At 33.7% G+C, this 25,308-nt stretch overlaps 1 protein-coding gene across 9 annotated transcripts; it reads right to left on the bottom strand.

Moving 5' to 3' along the window:
- Positions 1-7,551: 7,551 nt before the first annotated feature.
- On the bottom strand, positions 7,552-21,258 carry LOC107875201 (E3 ubiquitin-protein ligase SINAT2). Of its 9 annotated transcripts, none has more exons than XM_047396670.1 (6): positions 21,136-21,258; positions 20,616-20,675; positions 15,587-15,674; positions 14,053-14,355; positions 11,562-11,945; positions 7,552-8,193 (listed from the first exon to the last, which is right to left on the bottom strand). In XM_047396670.1, exons 4-6 carry the CDS (start codon positions 14,269-14,271, stop codon positions 7,870-7,872), a joined length of 927 nt encoding a protein of 308 aa, XP_047252626.1. In that variant the 5' UTR covers positions 14,272-14,355; positions 15,587-15,674; positions 20,616-20,675; positions 21,136-21,258; the 3' UTR covers positions 7,552-7,869. The 9 variants fall into 9 exon arrangements, with proteins under 9 accessions (XP_047252626.1, XP_047252622.1, XP_047252629.1 ...); XM_047396666.1 differs by lacking the exon at positions 21,136-21,258 and adding an exon at positions 20,813-21,058; XM_047396673.1 differs by lacking the exon at positions 21,136-21,258 and adding an exon at positions 20,781-20,835.
- Positions 21,259-25,308: the final 4,050 nt, after the last annotated feature.

Genomic DNA, 25,308 nt, shown 5'->3' with positions numbered 1-25,308 from the left:
TCCTAAGTTCTGAATAATCAATAGACAAAATTGCCATGATGTTCCAGTCAATCTGCAAAATCAACACATAGTTGAGTCAAGTTACTCTAAAATCTTGATATTAGGATACCCAACTAAATGTGTAAAACTAAATTAATCAATAATCACTTAAGAATAGTTTATTTTATTCAATCATTGAGGGGGATTTATACAATTTTAATCATCCTCAAGGCTAACCTATTCTTTTCAAAGTGTTCTCTACTCAAAGCCTTGGTGAATATGTCAACAATTTGTTCCTCACTAGAACAAAACATAATTGATATATGACCTTTTTCAACATTATCTCTAAGAAAATGATGTCTAATATCAATATGCTTAGTTCTTTTACGTTGAATAGGATTTTTGGCTATGTTAATGGAACTTGTATTATCACAAAAAATAGGAACACATCCAACATCTATACCAAAGTCTATAAGTTGTTGCTTGATTCATAAAAATTGAGCACAACAAGATCCTGCAGCAACATATTCAGCTTCAGCAGTAGACAAGGCTACTGAATTTTGTTTCTTTGTGGACCAGGTAATCAAACATGATCCAAGGAAGTGTGTCATGCCTGTAGTGCTCTTCCTGTCAACCAAATATCCTGCATAGTCAGCATCAGAATATCCAACCAAGTTAAAATTACTACATTTTGTGTACCATAAACCAAGATCACTGGTTCCTTTGAGATATCTAAAAATCCTTTTTACAGATTTTAGATGAGACTCTTTAGGATTTGCTTGAAATCTAGCACATAATCCTACACTGAACACTATATCAAGCCTGCTTGTTATAAGATATAATAATGATCCGACCATTTCTGTGTACATCTTTTGCTCCACATCAGGACCTGTTTCATCCAAATCAAGCTTTGTAGCAGTGGTTATTGGAGTGTTGATTTCTTTTGCCTTTTCCATGGAGAATCTTTTGAGGAGTTCTTTTACATACTTCTACTGATGGATCATTGTTTCAAATGTTGTTTGTTTGATTTGCAATCCCAAGAAGTAGTTTATCTCCTCCATCATGCTCATCTCAAATTCGCAACTCATGGGTTTGGAAAAATCATGAGTCATGCTCATGTTTGTGGAGCCAGAAATAATATCATCTACATACATATGCACAACCAACAGATCTTTTCCATCAGTTTTCACGAAGAGAGTATTGTCAATTTTACCTCTAGTATGTCCATGCTCCAGTAGAAACTTTGACAATCTCTCATACCAAGCTCTTAGAGCTTGTTTCAACCCATACAATTTGTTTTTCTTAATGGGCACACCCATTAAGAAAAATACTTATTATCGATCTATTTTACCAAATTAGCCTTATGTGAAACTATAAATTTGAATTATACAATTTGTTTAGTCACTTAATGATAAGGATATTATTGCAACAACATATTAAAATTCTCTTAATTTCATTAAAAGGACAACTAAATTAAAACAACTATTTTTAAAAAGATGATCAACTAAAATAAAATGGAGGGAGTACAAAAGTTTTATGATTTAACTAAAAGTTTATGGGACAATACACCTTTTTTAAAGAAAAGTTGGAGTGAGAACACAATTTTTTTGGGACAATTAATGAGCGCGTCACTCCAGCTAATGGGACAGTACTAATTTTATTTATTTGCGTATAAAATGTAATTAATTATTACGTTTTACAAAATTTTTTGTAAAACGTAATAATTTATTACGTTTTATAAAAAGTTTTTTCATTGTTCACCTTCGTTAGTTGACCGTTAAAAATAAAGTAAAACGTAATAATTTATTACATTTAGCCTATTTTGGTAACTTATTAAAGAGGCGATCTATTTTGATCACTTTGTTCATATCTTGACTTATTTTGGTTTCGAGTTCCATCCAGTGATACATAATTAGTTGAAATTTTGTTACTTTGTGAGGATGGAAATTTGTGTAACTATCATTAGTTAAGGTGTATGTTTATGTTTGTTTTTTTAATTAAAATATTTATTATTCCCTCCATTTTTTTATTTGCTCCATTTGAATTAGACATAACCCTTAATAAATCTCTTACTCCTATAAAATTAAAATAACTTTACTAATATACATCTAATTAAATTTTATACTTCTTTTCAAATCGATAATGATTATATTTATTGAACAAGGACATAATAGAAAATTTTTGTTCAAATTATTTTTGAAAAATTAAAGGAACAAGTATTTATGAATATAAACACAATCCAAATGAAACAAATAAAAAGAAATGGAGGGAGTATTCTTTTCATTCTTTCTTGGAAGCATTTTTAAATTTCCTGATATATTAATACGCGTTTCATCTCAATTTATGTGAGTTAGTTCACCTTGACACAGAGTTTAAGAAAGAAAGACTTTTGAAATTTATGATCTAAAATAGGCCTAATATTATATTATTACTCTCTACATCCAACATTACTTGTTTATTATTGACGTTCCACACAGGTTAAGAAATAATAAATAATAGAGTTAATTTGCTATATCAATCTTTGAATATAATAAATATAATATTGTGAAATGTAGTCAGCAATGAATAGTATTTAATAGCAAGGTAAAATGAATAGAAAATGAATTAATTATCTATTGATTTTTCAAACTAGAGAAGTATTGTTGGATATTTATTTTAGTATAGTGAACAAGTAAAATAGAAAAAGTATTAATTAGAAAACTGTGATTCTCAAAATTTTTTAGACAAGCTGAAAAAAAAAGTGAGTCATATAAATTATTACGGAGGGAGAAGTCATTATCATCTGAGGTACCAAGAGAATCACGTGTTAACACTTGTTTTTCTTGAATGCATGAAAGTGCAAAGACCGACAAATTATTACCTTTTTTTGGTTGAAAGGTAATTCATTAAGAGAACTGAGAGTCAGAGATAATTAAAAATGTCAGATTAGCTCAATCCGGTTGCAAAACCAAATAAGAGGAGTCATCAGCAACAGTGATTGTTACAAAAACATTGACAAGTCTTTCAAAATAAATTTCAGCAATGTCTGCCCAAATCGCTTTTTGAGCACACATTGGCGGAACTACGAAAATGGAAGTCTCTTTCAGATTAGTCGTCATTGCTCCTAGTTTATCCATGGCATCGGCTACTCCATTTTTTTTCCTAAAACGGTGGGTTACCTGGGGTCCCCCTAGCCATTTTATTCTTGACCTGCATTCATCAAGTAAATCATCATAAAGTAAGTTACCAACTTTCAGCATGAAAATTATTTCCTTGGAGTCAATGTTGATTTCAAGGGGTAGGAGGTGGTGTTCTTCAGCCAGTCTCAGACCCTCCACTAAATTAGTTAGTTCCATGTGATTATTGGTGGTATGAGAGAAGTGCTTGGCAAAACCAACTTCCCAGCCACCCCTGTAGTTTGTAATTACTTCCTCGATCCCTCCCTTTCTAGAATTGTTCAGGCAAGCACCGTTAGTATTCAGTTTGTAGTAGTGGGGTAGAGGAGGGTGCCATTTCACATTAATGACGATTAACTTACAGGCATGCAAAACTTTGTTACTAGCTACATAGAAGAATTCAACTGCTTCTAAATGGATATCATGAAAGTTAGGCTTGTCTTTCTTGTTGTTGAAAGAGTTTGAGTTCCTGTTCTGCCAAATTGCCCAAAGGGTAAAGGAAGGATGTTGTGTCATAGAAGAAGACCGTCAAACTTCATATTCTTCAGTTTTGTCCATATGTTAGCCCAATTCTGGGGGTAAAATCTAGTGATAGAGATCTCTAGTGCTTTCCATTTTTCTACAATATAGTGCCAGGTATCTATTAACTGAGGGCAATGAAAAAAGATATGAAGCATGTCCTCAAAGTGGTAGTTGTATCTTGAACAATTTGGGGTAATATTAAGACCCATATTTGAGAGAGTGGGCTTTGTTGGGAGTCGGTTAAGCTATGTTATCCATAAGAAGAATTTGATTTTGGGTGGACAATGGATCTTCCAAATCCAATTGAAGGAGTTATGGCATTTTCTGGAAATGGTTCTGCATCTCTGGTTTATAAGTGAGTAAGCACTTTTGCTAGTGAAGAGACCATTGCCTAAGACACCTCAAATTAGATGGTCAGAGTTGATTCTGGTGTTGTGTCTGAAGGTGTTGAAGATGGTCTTTGTAATGTGCTTAGGGATATGAACTAAAAGAGTATCCATATGCCAAGAGTAATTATGCTAGATAGAGATAAGCTTGATGTTAGTCTGGTCTAGATAAAGGGGGCTGTTAGGTAGCCATTTGTCTATCCAAAAATTGATTTTATCCCCATTGTGAACTATCCATTGGGCAGATTTGGTGTAATTCTCCCAACCCAGCTGTAAGCTTTTCCAAGTGTTGGAAGTAGCTTTCTTGATGGTTCTTTCTGGTTGGTGTACTTGTTTCTGAGTATAGAGGCCCAGAGCTTATTTTGGTAAAGGATATACCTCTAAGCTAGACTAGTGAGTATGGTTTTATTTTTGGTTTTGGTTATTTGAATATTCAAGTCTCCCTTTCTTTCTAGGAAGGGTAAGGGTATTCCAGCTTATGAGTTGTATTTTCCTTTTTCCAGAGCTGGATCCCCAAATGAAGTTTCTTTGGGTTCTGTTAATAGTCTTTAAGATTTTTTAGGGATAGAAATGTATCGCATGATGTGAGTGGGGATGTTGTTGAGGGAGGACTGAGCTAGGATGGTCCTTCCAGCCATGTTAAAGAAGCTGATTTTCCAGCCTGACAGCTTATTGTTGAGTTTGTCAACAATGAACTGAAAGTCTCTATTGCAAGGTCTCTTATGAAAGATAGGAAAGCCCAAATATTTCCCAAGATGTTCTCTGATATGGTTGTTGAGAATATTTGAGAGAGAGATCTTATCATTTGGGGGACAATTCCTAAAGAAGACAACCTTAGACTTAAGGTGATTCACTTTTTGGCCAGAGAAGTAGCTGAAGCTTTCAAGGGTTTTCTTGATGGTATTGCAGTTGTTGTGGTTGGCCTTGGCCATAAGGACAAGGTCATCAGCAAAGAAGGGGTGGGAAAGTGGGGGCCATTCCTGCTAATGGTAATGGGATCCCAGTTCAAGATATCAATCTCATGGTTAATTCTTCTTGATAGGAGCTCCATACACATTATAAAAAGATGGGGGGGTAGAGGATCTCCTTGTCTTATTCCTCTGCTAGGCTGAAAAAAATAGTTTTTTCTCCATTGATAAGAATGGAGATTGAAGGGGGGGAGATGTAAGACATCAAGAGGGAGCTTAGTTTTGGAGAGATATTAAAGAAGATGAGGGCTTGTTTAATGAAACTCCATTCGATTCTATCAAAGGCTTTCTCAAGATCAATTTTGAGGATCATATTGCCCTTTTTCTCAGTCATTTTCCTTAAGTAAGAGATAATTTCTTGGACAGTGATGGTATAATTAGAGGTCCTTCTTTAGGGGAGGAAATTAGCTTGGCTCTGACTGATGATCTTGTCCAGATGAGGCTTGATCCTAGAAGCAATGATTTTGGTGATGATCTTATAGTGGGTGTTACAGAGTCCAATGGGTCTAAAATTTCTGAGATTGGAGGCATTGAGAAATTTAGGAATGAGAAAAAGGTAGGTAGTGTTCACCTCTTTCTCCATTCGACTGGAATTGAAGGTATCTTGGCAGAATTGAATGACTTAAGGGCCCACAATGTTCCAAAATTTCTGGAAAAACAAAGGGTAAATGCCATCAGGTCCAGGACCTTTCCTTGGTTTAAAGGAGAAGACAATCTCCTTGACTTCCTTGGGGGTGGGAATTGAGTCAAGGTGGTTGTGGTCCTCCTAGCTCAGGGATCCTTTGGAGGAGGGGTTATTCCGAAATCTAATGCTAAAGGATAGGTGGTCAATGGAGTAAAGGGAGTTATAGAACCTAAGGATGCTGTTCTTGATCTTCTTAGGGATATAAGTCCAGTTTTCACTGTCATCCTTGAAGGCATTGATTCTGTGTCTTCTCTTTCTATTGAGTCTCCCTCGGCAATCCAGCTAATCTCTAGTGATCTTCATTTCAAGGTCATGGAGGAAAGAGTTGGTGGGGTAAGAAGGAGCCCCTTGGATGCCTGCCAGTCTGGCTAGGGTCCTTTTTTCTTTAAGAAAGTGTTACCAAAATATTTTTTAATTCCAAGTGCTGACATTTTCTTGGAAACAGAGAGAGCTTTAGTAAGGGTGGGGGCAGTGGAGAAGAATTCTCTGACTACATTATGAAAGTCGGGATGGGTGCACCACATGGTCTCTAGCCTAAAGACCTTACTAGAGTTGTTGTGGTGTTTGTGTAAGTCAAGTTTGAGGGGGCAATGGTCGAAGTGGGTCCTAGGGAGATGGGTGATAGTTACCTCAGGGAAGAGTTTGATCCAAGGATCATTAGCAAGGCATCTGTCTAGTCTCTCCAGAATAAGACCATGCCTGTTTCTATATCTTTTGTTTGACCAGGTATGTTTACTTCTTTTAAACCCAAGGTCAATGAGATTGCATATGTTAATCCAATCTCAGAAGGCAGAAGATCTTGAGGTGCTAATGAGATTACCTTCGAATTTCTTAAAGTATTTTAGCACCTCATTAAAGTCTCCTGCAATGATCCAGAGACATAAAGGGTTGATCTTAATAGAGTTAGCAAATTCCTGGAGGTTTCTCCAAAGAATCTTCCTTTCTTCAAAGGAGGTACTAGCATAAATGGCACTAAAGTGTCGAGAAGAGGGAGGGTTACTAACTTTGACAATGGTATGGATGGCTTGAGGAGAGATGGTGATTTCCTGAATATTGCGATTGGCAGAGTCCCACATGATAACTATACCTCTAGAGAATAAACATTTATCTACATCCAATATGATATTTAATTATATTAATTTATCATTATTAAATTATATATTAGTAATATGAAAATATTGAAGTGATAAAGAGTGTATGAAGACGCGTGATGCATTCTATCAGATTGATATAAACTTTGAGTATCATTAAGTTTTTACTGTTTTTAAAACCCCAATTAACTTGCATGCTTATTAGATACTCCAAGTATAATGTTTGAATAAAATTAATAGGTAATGGATGACTTTATTGCCAAGCTTAATAAAATGAGAAAAATTGTCTAGGCGCTTTTTGTTCGAATTCGAACGTCTTTCGAAAAAAAAGTTGTGTTTGGTTGAAGTTCTTTTTTGACTTTTTGTGCAAAAAGTTGAAGTGCAATTCATTTGTTTTCACTTTTTCAAATACAATTACGAATTATATTTGGAATTCTTATGTCAAACGTGAAATAATTTTCCCAAAAAAAAAAACTCATGGTCAAACAGGCTTTAAATGCTAGACTACACTTTTGGGTGCTAGCATCCGTCCACTTTAATCTCTCCCGACGCTACTCGTAAAATTTCACTCAATATGTCAATCTTATAATAGAATGAAGTTCCTATTTTCACTCGCACAAGAAGATTAGCGACTTCCTAAAATCTTTGTCAAAAGTTCCCAAGCTGCTAATGCAAGGGGTTCCTTGCTCGAGCGTGGAGTATATGCAAACCTATGACTAGATAAAGAGGATGTTTCCGAAAGACCCTCGGCTACCCCTTCATGTAGAAAATGACTATTGAATAGAAAGAAACAATTTTAGGGGCTTCAAGAGATAGTACAGATGAGAAACTAACAACCAGATAGTTTATCACATGGCTGGTCAGAAAAGCCTAAATGCCTCAACTTTAGATACATGATCCACAGCTGAGCTAAACTACGATCCATACGATCGATCCAAAAAACCAGATACTGTAGAGAACCATCCGCAGATTTTGCCATAACCATTTACAAGAACAAAAAAATAAAGCCACCAACCAATTTTAGCGATAACTAACTATACTTTCTGGGCATCCCCACGATGAAAGAAGATGCATATATCTAGTTTACAATGGCTCTCGCCAAATACGCCCAGCTACCTTTAGCTTCAGCTCCTTCCTATCACCGCCAGAGAAGAAGAGTGCCATGCTCCTTTGAATAATCAGCCCGTCTAAACTATCTCGGACAGTTTTGTGACTATCACGGATACTCCTTGGAACTCCTTGCCACGTTACCTTTCTGCCAAATCCACCTACTTCAAGACTATAACTAAATCTCTTTGCATCATCATCATCGCCCATAAAGCGAAGGAATGCCATGTACACTGGTGCCAAACCAAGGTTGAAAGCTTCAAAATGCAGACAGAATTGGTGACCAAAACAGTTGAAAACCTGTTCCAGAAAACAGCAAAAGAATTATTACCACCATGACCTTTTCAAGCAGCACACTCCAGTTAGAACAACGTGAAAATCAACAGTAAAGACACTCATTTATCATAATTAAATGCTAGTCTGAAAATTAATTGGAAAGTGAACAACAAAGTTGATCATGCTCTTATCAGCCTTCATTTCAACCAGAAAAGATAAAGCCCGACTAAAAGTATGAGACACCTTGCAGTAGCTAAAATGCAAACATGACAATGAATAAAGAACCTAAAGTTACAGATGTAAAAAATGTCGAAATGCATACATCCTTTTCCTCAAAGTATCTAATAGGAGACCGCCAACTTTGAGAACAAGAAAGTAACAGAAACAGCTATCAGTTGCTCTCCTTTTTCACAGACTACAGTTATAGATGTAACAAAATGTCAAAATGCATACATCCTTTTCCTCGAAGCATCAAACAGGAGGCCACCAACTTTGAGTTCGTTGTTTCTCTCATTAGTCCAGATCTTCTTGGACAGTTAAGAATGATTTCTAAGGAAAGTTCTTTCAATGTCATCTAAAAAGTGTATGTGAATCTTATAGAGATTTGGTCACCTTCCAAGAAAGGCTGTTCAACGTTATCATTGTAAAATTATGGAGACTAATGAAGATGTGGAGGAAACTTGGAAAGAATTGATTATTACTCAATCGGCTTCAATTTGATTGTCTGGCTTTAACTTGACATGAAATTTAACAAAGTAAAAAAAGGCCTGTGAATATTGTGGTCTTAAACTAAGGGTGTATTTGGTGTAAAGGAAATATTTTCCAGGAAAAATGCTTTCCTAGAAGATGTAAGTTGGTTTCTTGTACCCAAGGGCGTGGCCTAGTAATTCAATGAAGTTAGATTGAACACCATGAGGTCTCAGGTTCAATTTTCAACTGAAACAAACACGAGTGATTTGATCCCATTTGTTCAAGCCTTGGTACTTGTTGCTGGTGGAAGGTGGCAGGTATCCCATGCAATTAGTCTAGGCGCGTGCCAGCTGGCCCAAACATCACGATTATCAAAAAAAAAAAAAAAATTCTTACTTATTTTCTAGTATTTGATAAGCAAAAAATATCTATGTCAACACCATTTATATCTAATCTAGCAAAACACTATAGAGGAGGGAGGGGTGGGGCCTCGGGGGTGGTCAAAGGGTAGGGGTTGGGGAATGTTGGGTGGGTGAGAGGATACATAAATACATAATGTCAATTATAGAACTTGTTTCCCACTTTCATTAAGGAAGTCATTTTCCACAGTTTAAGGAACTTGTTTTCCTAGAAAAAATGTTTTCCAAAAATTTTGTTCAATCAAGCATGGGAAAATAAGAAAACATCTTCCGGAAAATGTTTTCCTCCATACCAAACACACCTTAAAGATATGTAGAATATACAAAAATGTCATTTAATCTTGTGGTCTTAAATGTGTCATATACTTGTAACCAAAAGGGAAAAGAGGCATTCTTTTTTAAAGAGATTAAAAAGGAAAGTAAAAGTAAGACAAATAAATGGAAACGGAAGTAGTAGTAAATATGGAGAAGCAGACAGTTGGAAGCCCAGTCCTATGACAACCCCTTGCGAAAACACAATTTGGAAATTATTTGCTACAAGGTTGTTGCAAAATCAAGCTGAAAACTGGGATTCAACCTGCCAGGTTTAGACTTCATACATTTTTGGGGTGCAGCAGGTGATGCCAAAGAATGTCAAGAGTCTAATGTCAAGCTGGAGGGAACAAAACATTAGGAGCAGCCTGAAACAGTTTGGGTGGACTATCCCTTGGTGCATCATGTGGAATATTTGGCAGGAAAGAAACAAGAGATGTTTTGAAGAAAAGATAAGTGTGTTTCTGTAGGTATATCTAAATGTATAGCAGCTTGTTTTTCTGGAGCAAGGTACACAGGATGGAGAACTTGGAACTTCTTTTTTTTGGGACTCCATGATATTATAGATGAATGGAGTCATTGTAGTTCCCCTTTGTTCGTTGTACTCTTTTGCAGACGGTACTGCCAGTACCTTCTTGGTTACTGTCAGCTCTTTTTATAAGAGTTTGCTTGTGAGAGGAATATTCCTTCCATCACAACTCCATTTGGATTTCTTGAGTTTCAAGAAAGGTGTGTTTCTTTGTATGGTTGGCGGCAAGGGGTGTAAACAGCGGAAAATCCGAGGAGGAGGAGGATTACCTATTGCAGCTGCTGCTTTATATGCAAGAGTGGGGGTGAGCATGTCTACTATTGCATTGTAGAGTAGGTAATAGGCTATGAAGGGTGTCCCTTAACTTGTTTGGGAAGCAAGGGGTGCTGCCCAGGCACAGTGAAGGAGCCTGTGCAAAGTTGGACTCATACGGGAGGGAAGAAAAGCCCAAGGGCACACAGAGTACCCTTGGCAATCATGTAGGTTAGTTGGAAAAAGAGAATTAGGAGGGCTTTTGAAGGAGTGGAGCAAGCTTTTTTAGATCGCAAAGTAGTTTTTTGTCTCTAGTTTCGTTTTAGTGTACTTTTGAGGTCCCTACGTGTATAGAGAGAGGATTGAACCTCTTTTGTTGAGAACCATATTATGTTGTAGGTTCTATTTTTTGATATATTGGCTTGTATACGAGGCTCCCACAAACATTAATAAAATTATTTCCCTTTACCTAGTAAAAAAAGGAGCCGAGGGTCTTCCAGAAACAGCCTCTCTACCTCCCCGAGGTACTGGTAGGGTCTGCGTACACTTTACCCTCCCCAGTCCTCACTTGTGGATTTTACTGGGTATGTTGTTGTCGTTGTTACCTGGTAAAAAAATACTGTAGTTCTTAGAGCTTCCCACATAAAACATAATAATGGTATACACATCCCATGGTTATATGTTGGTTTGGAGATTGAGACCCTCAAACAACTACTACTTGAGGGATGACGCCAGTCACACATCTGTACAAAAGAAACGAACTATCCAACTAACCCTGTCAACTCTCATGATAGACATTCCTTTTTCAGATAGGTATTATCATAGGCATTTTAAATGGAAATTTTCAGATCTGGAAGTAAGGATGTTTATTACTGACTGTAATCTCTGTATAAGGATTTTTATTACTGAGTGTAATCTCTGTTTAAACAGTCAATATATATTACATTATTTCCATTTATGACGATGTGAAACTTTTACACATTACATAAACAACATCAACAAACCCAGTGTAATCCCACAAGTAGAATCTGGAGAGGATAAAATATACGCAGCCGTATCCCTACAGGCCCTGACTTTATGGGGTGAGAGGCTGTTTCAGAGCTGTGCAACTGTATAATGAAAAATAAAAAACCATATATGCAACATAGTGAAAAGGTAGAGAGAGAGAGAGAGAGAGAGAGAAAACTAACTGTCAACATCCATGTAGCATTCTCAACTTCTTGAGGATTAGACTTGACATAACGATGATTGAAGGTACACCCATCATGCATATCAACCTTGTGATCATCTTTTAGGTGTGCAACGAGGTACTGAATATCACCAGTAACAGCGCATTCAGATCCTGCATATGGACAATTGTATGGTCGAAATCTGCAGCTCTGTTCATGTCGCAACCTTGTATGATAAGTGAAAATATCTTGACAGCCATAAATTTGGTATCGGCATGGTAATTCTAGCGACTCAGCAATTTTCTCCAGTGCTAGACATCTTATGTTTCCAAGCTCATGGCGGCAAATTGGACATACATGTACTTTTGACTTGCACTTCACGCATAACGTGTGGCCATTTGGACACTTTCAAGAAAAAGGTCAAAAAACTCGGTAACAGCTCAAGAAATGCATCTAATGACTTGAAGAATAAGATCACAAGCTTAAAAAAAGAGGAGGACGAAGAAAAAGGAAACATAAGCTGAGACGGCCAGCTTCTTCTTTTGAAAGGCATTAATGATACTCTTTTTTCTTTTTAAAGAACATTGGTGAATCAACATCTTTTTCTTTTAAATGGGCCACACAAACACTCTGAATGCCAACCGTTGAGGGTCTAACATTCCAATTTGGTTTATCCAAACTATCACACACTACCTAAGAAGAGGAAGAATTCAATAAAATTATATTTTTTACCGCCTCCATTGTGTTAATTCCTTTACACAGGCCATAGAAGTAAGAGGTGCATTGGGTATATAGTAGAGTCCATAAATATGCTTATATTGTAGGAAAGCAGGTGCTCTCTTATCGTTGTTATTTTCTCTAATACAGCTTGTAGAGTTGACTGTCCATAACATTAGCATTTATCCTTTAGGAAGGCGCTCTCTCTTACTGTCAATAAATGATTGGACACATAGACTTTAACCATCATTTTATCCCTCATACACCTCACTTGAAGGGAAGAAAGGAGAATTCAAACTCCAAGGAATAAAGATGGGAAACCCTTTTACACCACGCCCAAATAACTTGAAAGCTGCTATACTTGACCTCGTTCCTCAAATGAAAACGTTTTTTCCTCCTCCGGCTATTCTTACAAATATAAACAGCTACCAGTTTACATAATTAGTAACTTAATTAGCATCTTTCCCACAGCTTAATTAACATCATGCCGACTTACTCAAGTATGAGCACAACAACAACAACAACATACCCAGTGTATTCCCACCTAGTGGGGTTTAGGGATGGTAGAGTGTACGGAGTCCATATCACTACCATAGGTGAAGTAGAGAGGTTGTTTCCGATAGACCCCCGGCTTAGAATCTACACAAGTATGAGCACAAAGAAAATAAAACCGGCTAATTGCTTCGGTCAAGATACTGAAGCCCCAGTTAAAGATATCAAGGAGTGTGGTCCTTCAACGAGTAACTTGTGCTCTTTAAGAAAAAGGAGAACTCAAATACACGTAAAGTCGGATCCTATTTAAAAGCTTAAACTATTAGAGAAGGTTCACTTTAAGTAACTTTTTTTTGGATGTGCAGGTTTGACTCTTTTCTTTGCAAAGCACATGGAAATTCCTTTGACAATGTTGATAAGATTGGACACAGGAAAAGTTTCATCTTTAATACCAACAAACCCCTCACATGTAGGTTTATTTTTTTTCTTCAGCAAAGCACATGAAAATTCCTTTTGATAATGTTGATGAGACTTGGAACCAAGACACCTTCCTGCTTTAATACATAAAAAGAAGTGGATCAGAGATGGCTTAATTCAAGCTAACTCATACGGTGAGGATTTTCCTATACCATAAACGGAGACAACAACCCATTCCCTCAACCAATGCGAGACCCTTAACAACCCTGAATGCCTGGCACTGGATATTCGGAGTGTGCAACAGAGGGATTTAACATTAGGAAACCAAAAAATGGGATGGCTGAAACTTATTTCTTCGTAGGTCAAGGCACTCTACTAGCTGTCTAGCAAATTGCAAACTTTTTTACTAAAGAATGGGGAGACTGGAGAAAACTATTTCATCTCTAGTGAACAGACTAACACACATTTTATCCCTATAATAGTTCAAATTCATTATATTATGCTGCAACTTTATTAAGATGTGGAACGTGAATTTAAAGACTCATTAGTACCATTTATGTAGTCATTTGTCTAGAAAAAATGCATAATGACTATTACAGAAGCTGGACATTAACTCCCATTCATAGGAGAGATGATAGCATCTAACTTATGTATGATAGTGTATCAGTATTACTTTTTCTTAGAAATCAAACCATTCACTACCCAATAAATTCTTTAGAGATTGGAACTATAAACAATCTGGTGCTCCATAATCATTTAGAAAAACGATGACTACTTGTGAAGAAATGGTAGCATTTTTATCCAATCCTTATCAGTCATCTTCAAGAGATCCAAAGCACTCTCATTGCAAAGCTGCCATTCCAATTTAAGCGACATTAGAACCTACCTGATGAATTGGCGGGTACATTGGATTCATACAAACAGGGCATTCAAGTAGCTCATGAACAGCACTATTAGATCCCGCTCCATGCTTCCCACCGATAACAGCTGCAGATTTTCTAAAAGGGGAGTTCGTGAATTCAGCACTTTCTGGTGCAATACCATAATCAGCATATGCACTTCGGGGATCACCAATATCTTGGTAATTGCTGCCTCCGGGAGCCATGCTACCTATATAAACTCCTATACGTTGATAACAATATATATCCTCCTCCAATCTGATCTCCTAGCTCTCTTGACGGCCCTGATCCTGCCACCGAAAGAAGCACGGACATAAATTAGAAAGATATTCATCTATCCGAATAGAACAGCAAAGAAATGAACTCATAAACTGAATCGGCAGAAAGGAAGTTTGTGCCGCCACTAGTTGGAGCAGTCTATTTTAATGCCATTTAGTGCCGGCAATCTAACACCAATCACTTATATGGAAATTAATTCGTTAAGTCTTCGATGGCTAACCAGAGTGAAATTTTAAAAAATATTTATTTTGCAAGCAAAACTAACAAGAGAATTGGGGAAGGAAAAGGAGAACAGCAGAAGAGAAGTTTAACCAAACCAGTTAGCGTGCCTATTATAAATGATGAGATAACTAATCTATGAACTTTCCGATTGTCAGCATTCGAGATTAGCAAGTTGCAAACATGTCTAGAACAGAAATCTATTTAATGTATCGTCTTTCAATAACTAGGTCTTGTTTCAAATAATTGTTGTAATAAGAATATAAGATACTTGTTTCAGATCAAAATATTATTATCCTTTAAGAAAATATGAACAAAGATTTAATTCACTGACCAAATTTTTTTATTGAACCAACGCATCTAATCACGGAAAGCAATTGCAATTGGTCCTTTGGCAATTTCAAGAAGTAAAAATTAAGATATAAATAATAGTTGCACATCTGTAACTTCTCTTTAGATATCAACAAAGTCTTTGCAGAGCAAATAATGCGACGCTATGCTTCTCTCAGAATAAATCATCCAGAAAAGTGTAGTTCACAACCAAAAATTGGAAAAGAGCGTTTGTACTGGAAACCAAAGTGCTATATATCTAATCCAGGATTTAAATTCCTTTATAAGCATTATTTAGATGGAGACAGAGAAATCCATCGAGGTGACATTTGAAAGATGGATCTACCGTACTCCTACTTCATATATAGGATGTTATTGCTAGTATACTTTAAAACAGAAGATTATTTACAAAGAGGACGAGTATATTGGAAAACAAAGTGATATCTAATCCAGAATAACACCTCATCTGCAGCTGAGTATCACGGCATGGATTGAACAACATATTCGAGAAAATCTTTACTCTTTTGGGATAAGTTCAATAAAACTACTCCCTTCATCATAAAAATTTGTCCAATTTCGTAACCCAAGAGCCGAAGGAAAAAAATCTTCAACTAAGATTTCAAGTGTATCATGCTGTCTGAAATGGAAAAGATCATAACTTAAAAAGCTTTTTTATAACTTTCCACAACATACCCGGTATAGTCCCAAAAGTGGGATCTAGTGAGGTGTACGGAGACCTTATCCCTACCTTTGTGTGGTAGAGAGGTTGTTTCCTATAAACCTTCAGGTCAAGAAATCGTTATCAGAACACAGTTTGGAAGAAGTAAAAAGCTTCAAGGAAAATATTGAAGAAAGTAAGGCACTGACAATACAGCTATTAAAGATAACAGAAGTAAAAGACACAAAACTGAAGAATAATATCATGCTAGCATTATGATAATAGTAAGGGTAAACCAGACTAGAACCCTGCTTTATCACTGGGCAGAAACAAAATGTTCGACTACCTACCAACCATCTACCCTAATCCTCGACTTCCACGATCTCCTATATAAGGTCATATCTTCAGTGAGCTGAAGTTGAGTCATGTCCTGTCTAATCACTAAACCCCAAGTCTTCCTCGGTCTAATTCTAACTCTCCTCAAGCCTATCACTATCAACCTCTCACACCTCATCTCTGGGGAATCTACGTCCCTCCTCTTCACATGCCTGAACCACCTCATCATCACTTCCGCATCTTGTCCACCTCGGAGGCTACTCCCACGTTGCCTCATATATCTTTGTTCCTAATCTTGTCTCTTATGCCCATGAATCCATCCAAGCATCCTCATTTCTACTACCTTCATCTTTTGAAAGTGTGAGTTCTTGATTGACCAACACGAAGTCTTGAATTACCAACACTCAACCCCGTACAAAATAGTCGGTCTAACAACCACTCCATAGAACTTACCTTAAGTCCCAATGACACATTCTTATAACATAGAACACCAGAGACAAGCCTTCATTTCATCCATTACAAACGCATATGATGTTTCACAAAGCTTATAAACCTATCTAAACTTGTACCTGAAGTTTCTTACTAAGAGCTAGATCAGATAATTGTTTCTCAAAGTATCTTGAAAGAGCCATGTGCACTTCATTACCTAGACTTGTGTTCATCATTATTTTGAAGCTTAAAATCAATGCCACTTCCCGATTAATATTCCTTAAAATCCACAGCAAATGAAAAGAATATCACGGTCTCATTTCGACTATGTTATATATAGTTTTTCTGGACACTAACTATTGAAAAAAGAATGCAGAAACACAGTGGCAACGGGTTTTCAAAAACCAAGTATTGTGCTTTTATGTGGCACTTTGGATTTACCAATTTGAAGTCAAAGACACATGGATGGAGAATGGATTTAACAAACCATAGCTACAGGGTAAAAATTTGATAGAAAGATGGAAACACGTCAGGAAACTATAGCTTAGGCTAAAAGATGTATGTTGGCTAGAGAACTATCCATCACTACCATGTAATGATCATAATTTGACTACAATTGGATCAAAAGGTAGAGACAAGTAAAGAAATAGAAGTACTTTTTTTCAAGATCCATTTAGAACTTCCTTGAGAATAAAAGTGGATGTCTTGGTGCCTTTTATCGAGGGGGGCATCTGAGCAATTCTCCATAAGTGCAGTGATAGCTCATTTTGAAAAAATTTTAGACATCTAAATATTTAATGAAAAGCACCAAGTTGCATTATTTCCGGTATCAATGTACAAAAGAACACATTTAAATAGTCATAAGTGAAAACTTTGCTTAAAGTAAAAAGTGACGACCATTATGGGGCGAGGGAGAAAGAAGTTATTGAAGAGTGAAGTAAGGTTTCTCTATGGTAAAATAGTCCTATTCTGGAAATTCTCAAAAGAAAAGAAAGTAATTCTAGGGCTAAGAAAAACGACACTTACAGCTACTTTTTTGGCAGAGAGCTCCAATTTAGCTGCCTTAAGAATCATTACAATCTTAAAATAGAAAGTGATAAGTACGATGACTTAGTAAATACCTTACCTTTTCAAAAAGAAGTATCAATACTTGCTATTGTGATTCCTTTTCAATTTCAATAAACTCCTTAAAAATTTGCATGCAGCTCCACTCTTCCTTAGGAAAGTGAGAGCGATATGCTCAAAAGTTGTTTCAAAAACTAACTTTGTTGAAGGATAGTATAAAGCAAAATGAACGAGACAGGAAGCACATCAAATGTGATAAACATCGAAGATAGAACATAATCACAAGCTCGAGATGATTGCCAGGTAATGCCATCAACCAAGCCAGTGCAAATGCACATGCTAAGCACAAGGCTTAGCGATTTTGTTTGCTATCAACACTAAACTTACAAATGAGAACTAGGTATGCTCTGTGAGAGATATCAAAACAGATGGCTAAACTTATGATATCACGTTGCACACCAAATATGCCTACATTTAGTTCAATGTCACAGGTTCTTGTAGATGCATTTTCTAGCTGACATTGCATGTAATTAAAATTGTCTGCAGACACATTTCTTAATATTCTACCAGCCAGAGCCATCAAATGCTTTAGTGCTCATGCAAGATACCTTGGTTAACCAAACTGACTCTCCGAGATGAATAAATCCAAGTTCTTCAAAAGCAAAATTTCTAGAGTTAAGTGTGCATAGAGAGTTTCCCCTGCTGACAAGGTTATCATAAACATCCAGCAAAATACCACCTCAAAGGAAGAAGCATAGTCAGCAATCAGCATACCAAATAAGGCATCTGACTTATTTCCAATATCAAACAAGAAAAGTACCGATAAAGATCTACTAAAGAATTTTCTTACACAAGCAGCGAATGAAATGCCTACAACAACAAGCACTTCTATGCCTCAAAGGAAAATGCATAGACAGCATAGCAAATAAGGTACCTCACTTATTTCCACAATCAAACTAGAAAAGTACCTACACGAGAAGCGAACGAAATGCCTAAAACAACAAGAACTACTACAACTCAACAAGAACCCTCTGCACCTACAAATAACAGGAAAAGCACAAAAACCATCTTGCACCTACAAACACCAGCTTCAAAAAGCTGGAATTCAAATCAATTTTATGACGCAAAGATCCAAACTTTATGAGCTCATAACAACATCAGAAACAAGAAAAACACAAAACTTATCAACACCCTACAAAACACAAGCTTCAACAAAAAAGTAATAATTACCAAAATCTAAAGGAAAAGATAGCAAAACTAACCAAGATTATATTTTGTACCAAAAAGCCTAATTACTTCATCCCATTCTGAAAAAACTTAAACAATAATTAGGTCTTCCTAGAATTCACCATATGCTACACCATGAAGGAACAGTAAAAACCTTCAAACCTCCAAACCACAAAGATTATCAGCACCAAACATAAACTTCAAACCAAGAAAAAGTACCAGGGAAAAAGTCCCAAAATCTAAGTGAGAGGAAAAAAAAACTAGAATTCAAATCAATTTTATGACTCAAAGGTCCAATCTTTATAAGCTCATAACAACAAACAAGAGAGCAAAAAAAATTATCAGCTTCAAAACCCTAGAATCCAAACCAATTTATGACACAAAGGTCCAATCTTTAAGGCTCATAGCAACCCACAGAAACAAGAAAAGCACAAAAATTATCAGCACCTCACAAACACAAGCTTCAAGAGACGATGAAAAAAACTACCAAAATCTAAAGAAAGAGAGAAAAACTAACCAAAAAAATCAAAACCAAGATGAAATTTTGTACCAAAAAGCCAGATTACTTCATCCCCTTCAACAAAAAAGCAACCAAAACCAAAGGGAAGAAAAAAACATAGAATTCAAATCAATTTTATGACACAAATGTCCAGTGTTTATGAGCTTACAACAACACTCGAAAACAAAAAAAGCACAAAAAACATCTGCACCTACAAACACAAGCTTCAAAAATCTAAAATTCAAACCAATTTTATGACAAAAAGGTACAATCTTTTGAGCTCATAACAACTCTCAGGAACAAGAAAAGCACAAAAAAAACTATCAGCACCCCACAAACATAAACTTCAAACCAAGAAAAAATACCACAGCAAAAGTACCAAAATCTACGGGAAAGAGAAATAAAAAACAGAATTCAAACCAATTTTATGACACAAAGGTCTAATCTTTATGAGGTCAGACACAAGCAAAACACAAAATTATCAGCACCCCACAATCACAAGCTTCAAAAACAATAAAAGAGATTACCAAAATCTAAGGAGAAAGAGAATAAACCTAACCAAGATGAGATATTTTACCAAAAATCCAGATTATTTCATCCCACAACCTAAGGGAAAGGAAAAAACCTAAAATCCTAACCAATTTTATGACACAAAAATCCAATCTTTATGAGCTCATAACAACAAAGGTCCAATTTTTATGAGCTCATAACAACTCTCATAAACAAGAAAAGCACAAAAATTATTTAGCACCATACAAAACACAAACTTCAAAAAAAAAAAACAAATAGATACCAAAATCTTAAGGGAAAGAGAGCAAAACTAACCAAGAAAATCAAAACTAAGATGATATTTTTTACCAAAAATCCAGATTACTTCATCCCATTCTGTAAAAAGCAATCAAAACCTAACGGAAAGGGAAAAAAACTAGAATTCAAACCAATTATATGACACAAAAATCCAATCTTTATGAGCTCATAACAACAAAGGTCCAATTTTTATGAGCTCATAACAACTCTCACAAAAAAGAAAAGCACAAAAATTATTTAGCACCCTACAAACCACAAACTTCAAAAAAAAAAAGCAAATAAATACCAAAATATAAAGGGAGCAAAACTAACCAAGATGATATTCTGTACCAAAAAATCCAGATTACGTCATCCCATTCTAAAAAAACACAACCAATAATTGGGTCTTCCTAGAATTCAATATATGCTACACCATAAAGGAAAAGCAAAAACCTTCAAACTTCCAAACCACAAAGATTATCAACACCCCATAAACATAAACTTTAAACCAAGAAAAAATACCACAGCAGAAGTCCCAATATCTAAAGGGAAAGAAAAAAACCTAGAATTAATACCAGTTTTATGACATAAAGGTCCAATCTTTATGAGCTCACAACAACTCTCATAAACAAGAAAAGCACAAAAATTATTTAGCACCCTACAAAACACAAACTTCAAAAAAATAAATACCAAAATCTAAAGGGAAAGAGAGCATAACTAACCAAGAAAATCAAAACCAAGATGATATTTTGTACCAAAAATCCAGATTACTTTATCCCATTCTGCACAAAACCAACCAAGAATTGGGTCTTCTTGATAAGCTTCATCATCAAAACCAAACCAAAAAAAAAAAAAAAAACAAGAACAGCAAATTAAAGGGTCTGTACAAAAGGGTAAGAAAGGGGTAGTTGAGATAAACCAAAAAATCCTTAAAGCACTCCTTTCTTGATTTACGTGTCCACCAAAACAGCCTATTTTTATTTAAAAAAAAAAAAACTGTAAATCTGAGAAAACAAAAAGATTTGTTTGTTTCTTTTTACAAATATTACAAATCCAAGGTAACAAAGTCAAGATTTCAAAAGGGTCACAATCAAATCATATAAATCATCACAATAATGGTAATTATGGTTTACTGATTTTTGTAACATACACACAAGTGTCATATGTATGTACAAATTGAAAGAAAACAAAAAAGGTTGCATTTTTTTGTATGACTATGATGTACTGATTATCTAACGTCACCTGATATTTATCACCTTTCATCAATAATATGCATCACATAACTTTATTCATCAAAAAAAATATATTTTTACTATAATTATAGTATTCAAATTAACTTATATATTGTGTAAATCAAATATATCTATCACGTTATTACCAGCAATATGCATCACATAACTTATCCATCAAAAATAAATAAATAAATAAACATATATATATATATAATTATAGTATTCGAATAAGTTTAGGTGGGTCTTAATTGAATCTATAAATATTTACCACCTCTCACCAATAACAGTCATCAAATATCTTCGTCCATCAAAGTTAGAAAAAAAAAAGATTACATTTTTGTAATAAAATCGTGATATTTGAGCTAACTTACACACACTTCAATTAAATTCACGCAATATCTATTATTTCCTAACAATAAAGGTATCAGCTAACTTTATTAATTAAAAACAAAAAGATACTCCCTCCGTCCTTAATTACTTGTCTCAAATTAAGATGGCATATTGATTAAAAAAATAATTAATAATATGACTAGTTTATCATAGTGCCTATTAAATAATGTTTACATTTTAATTTGAGGAAAAAATAATTAATACAAAGGATAAAACATGAAAAAAAAAAAATCTCTTCTTGATTAATAAAAAAGGACAAATAAAATGAAAAATCAAATTAGATATTTTGGGATAGATAATTTGAGACGGAGAAAGTACTTTATTTATAAATATAATATTCAAATCAACTTACACGTGTCTCGTTTAAATTCACGAGATATATATTTATACCTTTTATCAATAACACGTATTAAATAACTATAGGAAAAGTATTTTTGGCCACAATTTGACTATAATAGAAAAAAAATTATGTTCACATTATAAACTAGTTAATTTTGAATGTTTTTATCACAACATTTTTGTATATAACACAACATTTTTTGTATATAACACAACATTCACAACAAGTTATGTTCAATAATTTTGTATATAACACAACATTTTTTTTGGAAATTTTGTCCAAGAGGACTTTGAAGTTTGAAGCTACTAGCTATGTTGGCTTTTTCGCTTTGCTTTCTTGATTTTGAGAAAAGGGTGGCATTTCGCGTACGCAAAGTTTCAAATTTTTTATTATCAATCACACATATGATTTCAAGATTTTGGAAGTAGCATATATTTTAATTAAGTTTATAGATATTTATTAGTGTTTGTTAATATAGATATCGAATAATTTTTATCTTCTATCAATATAAAATATCATAGTAATTTATTTTGTCAAGACTTAAATATATATTTGATGAGTGATAACTTTTATATATCGAGTAACAGTAGTGGAGTCAGAACTTTTATTAACGAATTAAAAAAGTCAACATACGACTTAATCAAAGAGAATTCAATATGTATTATATATACATAAAGATTATTTTTGACTGCATAAAAATAATATAATTTTTCATCGAAGAAAGTTCAGACGAGCGCCCTGGATGAAAGATGGCTCCGCTTCTGCCGAGTAACTCTTTTTATTAAAACTTTGATTGACAAAAAAAATTATTTAGTGATTTTGTTTTGTTGAGATCTGACTATATATCGCATGATTCGTAACTTATTTTATTGACGACTATATTGCTGGGTTCGAAATTGAGAGGGCGTCATGCGGAAGCTAATTAGTTGCAAATCATTGTGATGACAGCTCAGAAAACACATAAAATAATACTAAAACTTAATATTATTATATTATTTGGTCAATTAGCCTACATATAAAACTCAATATTAAAAACCATTAAACCTTAATATTAAAAAAAAATATAAAACTAATGAGAGATAAAATCTCCTCGTAAACTAGACTTTTCAAAAGACTACATTGGGGATATTGTATGAGAAGGTTCTTCCTATTTATAAATGTCCAAAATCTTTCCTCCAAGAAATAGGTTTGTCTAATATGAAAAAGTTTTCATTTTGATTTAAGGAAAAATAAATTAATTCTGGTACTACTTTTATTTTCCTTCAATAGAAAATTAAAATTTAATTTTAATAAACCTTAACATATATATTACATCTTAGTTCCGTTAGAACAAATATTGAAAAACTCTTTCTAGCCAAACTTGGACGAATAATGAAAAAAGGATTGTCAAGTATTTTAGTTTCGTGATATATTGTGATTCCCAACTCATTTTATTAATTATTGTATTTCATTTTTGGGTGCTGAATTTCCTAAAGAGACATCCAAGTTTAAGAAATTTTTGTCAAATATTATTTATATTTTATTTAAGATAATAATATTACTCAACTATCACTCTTTTCCTCAAAAAATATTATACAACTCAAAATTCTTCTCCTCTCTTAATTGGCATGTCATGTCATTAACACGTGTTTTTTTTTAAATACTAAACCTATTTAACTTATTAAACTCACTTAACCAAAATATAATTATAATTTTTTTGAAAAAAAAATATTATTGATATTATTTATTGTAATAATTGATAAATATAATTTAATAAATTTTATTCTTTATTTACATTTCATATCAAATATATAATTTGCTTTCTTCCTTATTTGTTACATGAAATACAAGTTTGCCTAATTTAAATTTTTAATGTATAATTAATAAAGCTAATTTAATAAAATAAATTTTTAATAAATATTTTTTTAAGATTTGTGCCAAGTCAATATATACCAACAAAAAGAAATTAAAGAAAAATACCTAACAAGATTTTACTTATATAAGGTTAAACATAATTTGTTACTAAGTAATAATAATAATTATTTATTTTTATATATGCAAATCATATTATCCGTATTGGATTAAGCATACTATTCCTACAAGTTAATGAATTTTTTAATTAAAACTTTGAACATTAATTACTTGTTGAATTGTAGTTGTTTTAATCACCTCAAACTCAAACCAAAAGTTTTAATATTTTATTTTTTAAAAACTTAATATATAAAATGTATTTTACTCGTATAACTTTTCTTTTCTATATATTAGAAATGATGGTTTTGACATGTTAGCTTATGGGTATTAAAACAAAGTTTTAGGATACTAAGGTCTATAAAATACTTTGCAAGATTAGTTTGCTTAGGAAAATTGTATTTTGTGTTTTAATGTTTGGACCTTATCAACAACTATAAGAAAAGTCCTTCCATTTTGAATTAATTACAACTCATGTCATTCCAATAAATTATCACTTTGCCATTTATGCTACTCCTATTGAATATGATGGGGCCCACACATAATTAATTATTATAAATTATTTATATATTAAAAATTAATAATATTTTATTAAAAAATCAAATAAATATTTATGACATGTCTGCTTCAACCGTAATTGTACTATATTACCTCTAATTAATTATTATATCACACCTAATTAATTATTATAAGTTATTTATATATTAAAAATTAATAATATTTGATTAAAAATAAAATAGATATTTATGACATGTCTGCTTCAACCATAATTATGCCATATCACTCCTAATTAATTATTATACTGCTCTCAATTAATTATTATAAGTTATTTATACATTAAAAAATTAATAATATTTAAGTAAACAATAAAAATAGACATTTGTGACATGTCTTCTTTAACCATAATTTTACTATATCACCCCTAATTAATTATTATGGTCATTTAAGCATTGTGCCACATAAGTTGAAATAGAAAAAAAATAATTTAATCACAATAATTAACAACTTAAAAGATTTAAAAGATATAAAATATTTGGTCGACTCTTGAAATTATATTAGTGTCACTGAAATTGGAATAGAAGAAAAGTATTATAAGTCACAACAATTATAAACTTAAATTAATTTTAAAATATAATTGACTATCAATGCCACAAAAAATTGGACAAGAAGAGTCACATATTTAAAGGACAAAAGAGTAAAAACACATAAGAGATAAATGTAGAGAAATCAAGAAGCACCAAATGGATTATTAACATTTGTAACATTCAACACATTTCTAAATGTTTCCAAATTCTTCTTGAATCAACACATATACATAATAAAAATAATAAATAATAATAATTTTATTTTACTATATCACCCCTAATTAATTATTATGGTCATTTAAGCATTGTTCCACATAAGTTGAAATAGAAAAAATATTATAAATTACAATGATAAAAAAATTAAATTATTTAAAAAATATAATCGGCTATCGTCGACACAAAAATCTGAACAAGGAGAGTA

This window comes from Capsicum annuum, chromosome 1 (genome assembly GCF_002878395.1).
Source record: "Capsicum annuum cultivar UCD-10X-F1 chromosome 1, UCD10Xv1.1, whole genome shotgun sequence".
In the NCBI taxonomy this organism is placed as follows: domain Eukaryota; kingdom Viridiplantae; phylum Streptophyta; class Magnoliopsida; order Solanales; family Solanaceae; genus Capsicum; species Capsicum annuum.
This window is presented reverse-complemented; position numbering and strand designations above follow the sequence as displayed.

Bases quoted from the DNA above. Each gene is read 5' to 3' on its own strand.
- LOC107875201 (XM_047396670.1), bottom strand. From the start codon at position 14,271: ATGGCTCCCGGAGGCAGCAATTACCAAGATATTGGTGATCCCCGAAGT. The intron at 11,946-14,052 runs GTAGGTTCTAAT...TTTTCTTGAAAG, and splicing joins TGTACCCGCCAATTCATCAG to TGTCCAAATGGCCACACGTT. The intron at 8,194-11,561 runs GTTAGTTTTCTC...TTTCTGGAACAG, and splicing joins ATGCTACATGGATGTTGACA to GTTTTCAACTGTTTTGGTCA.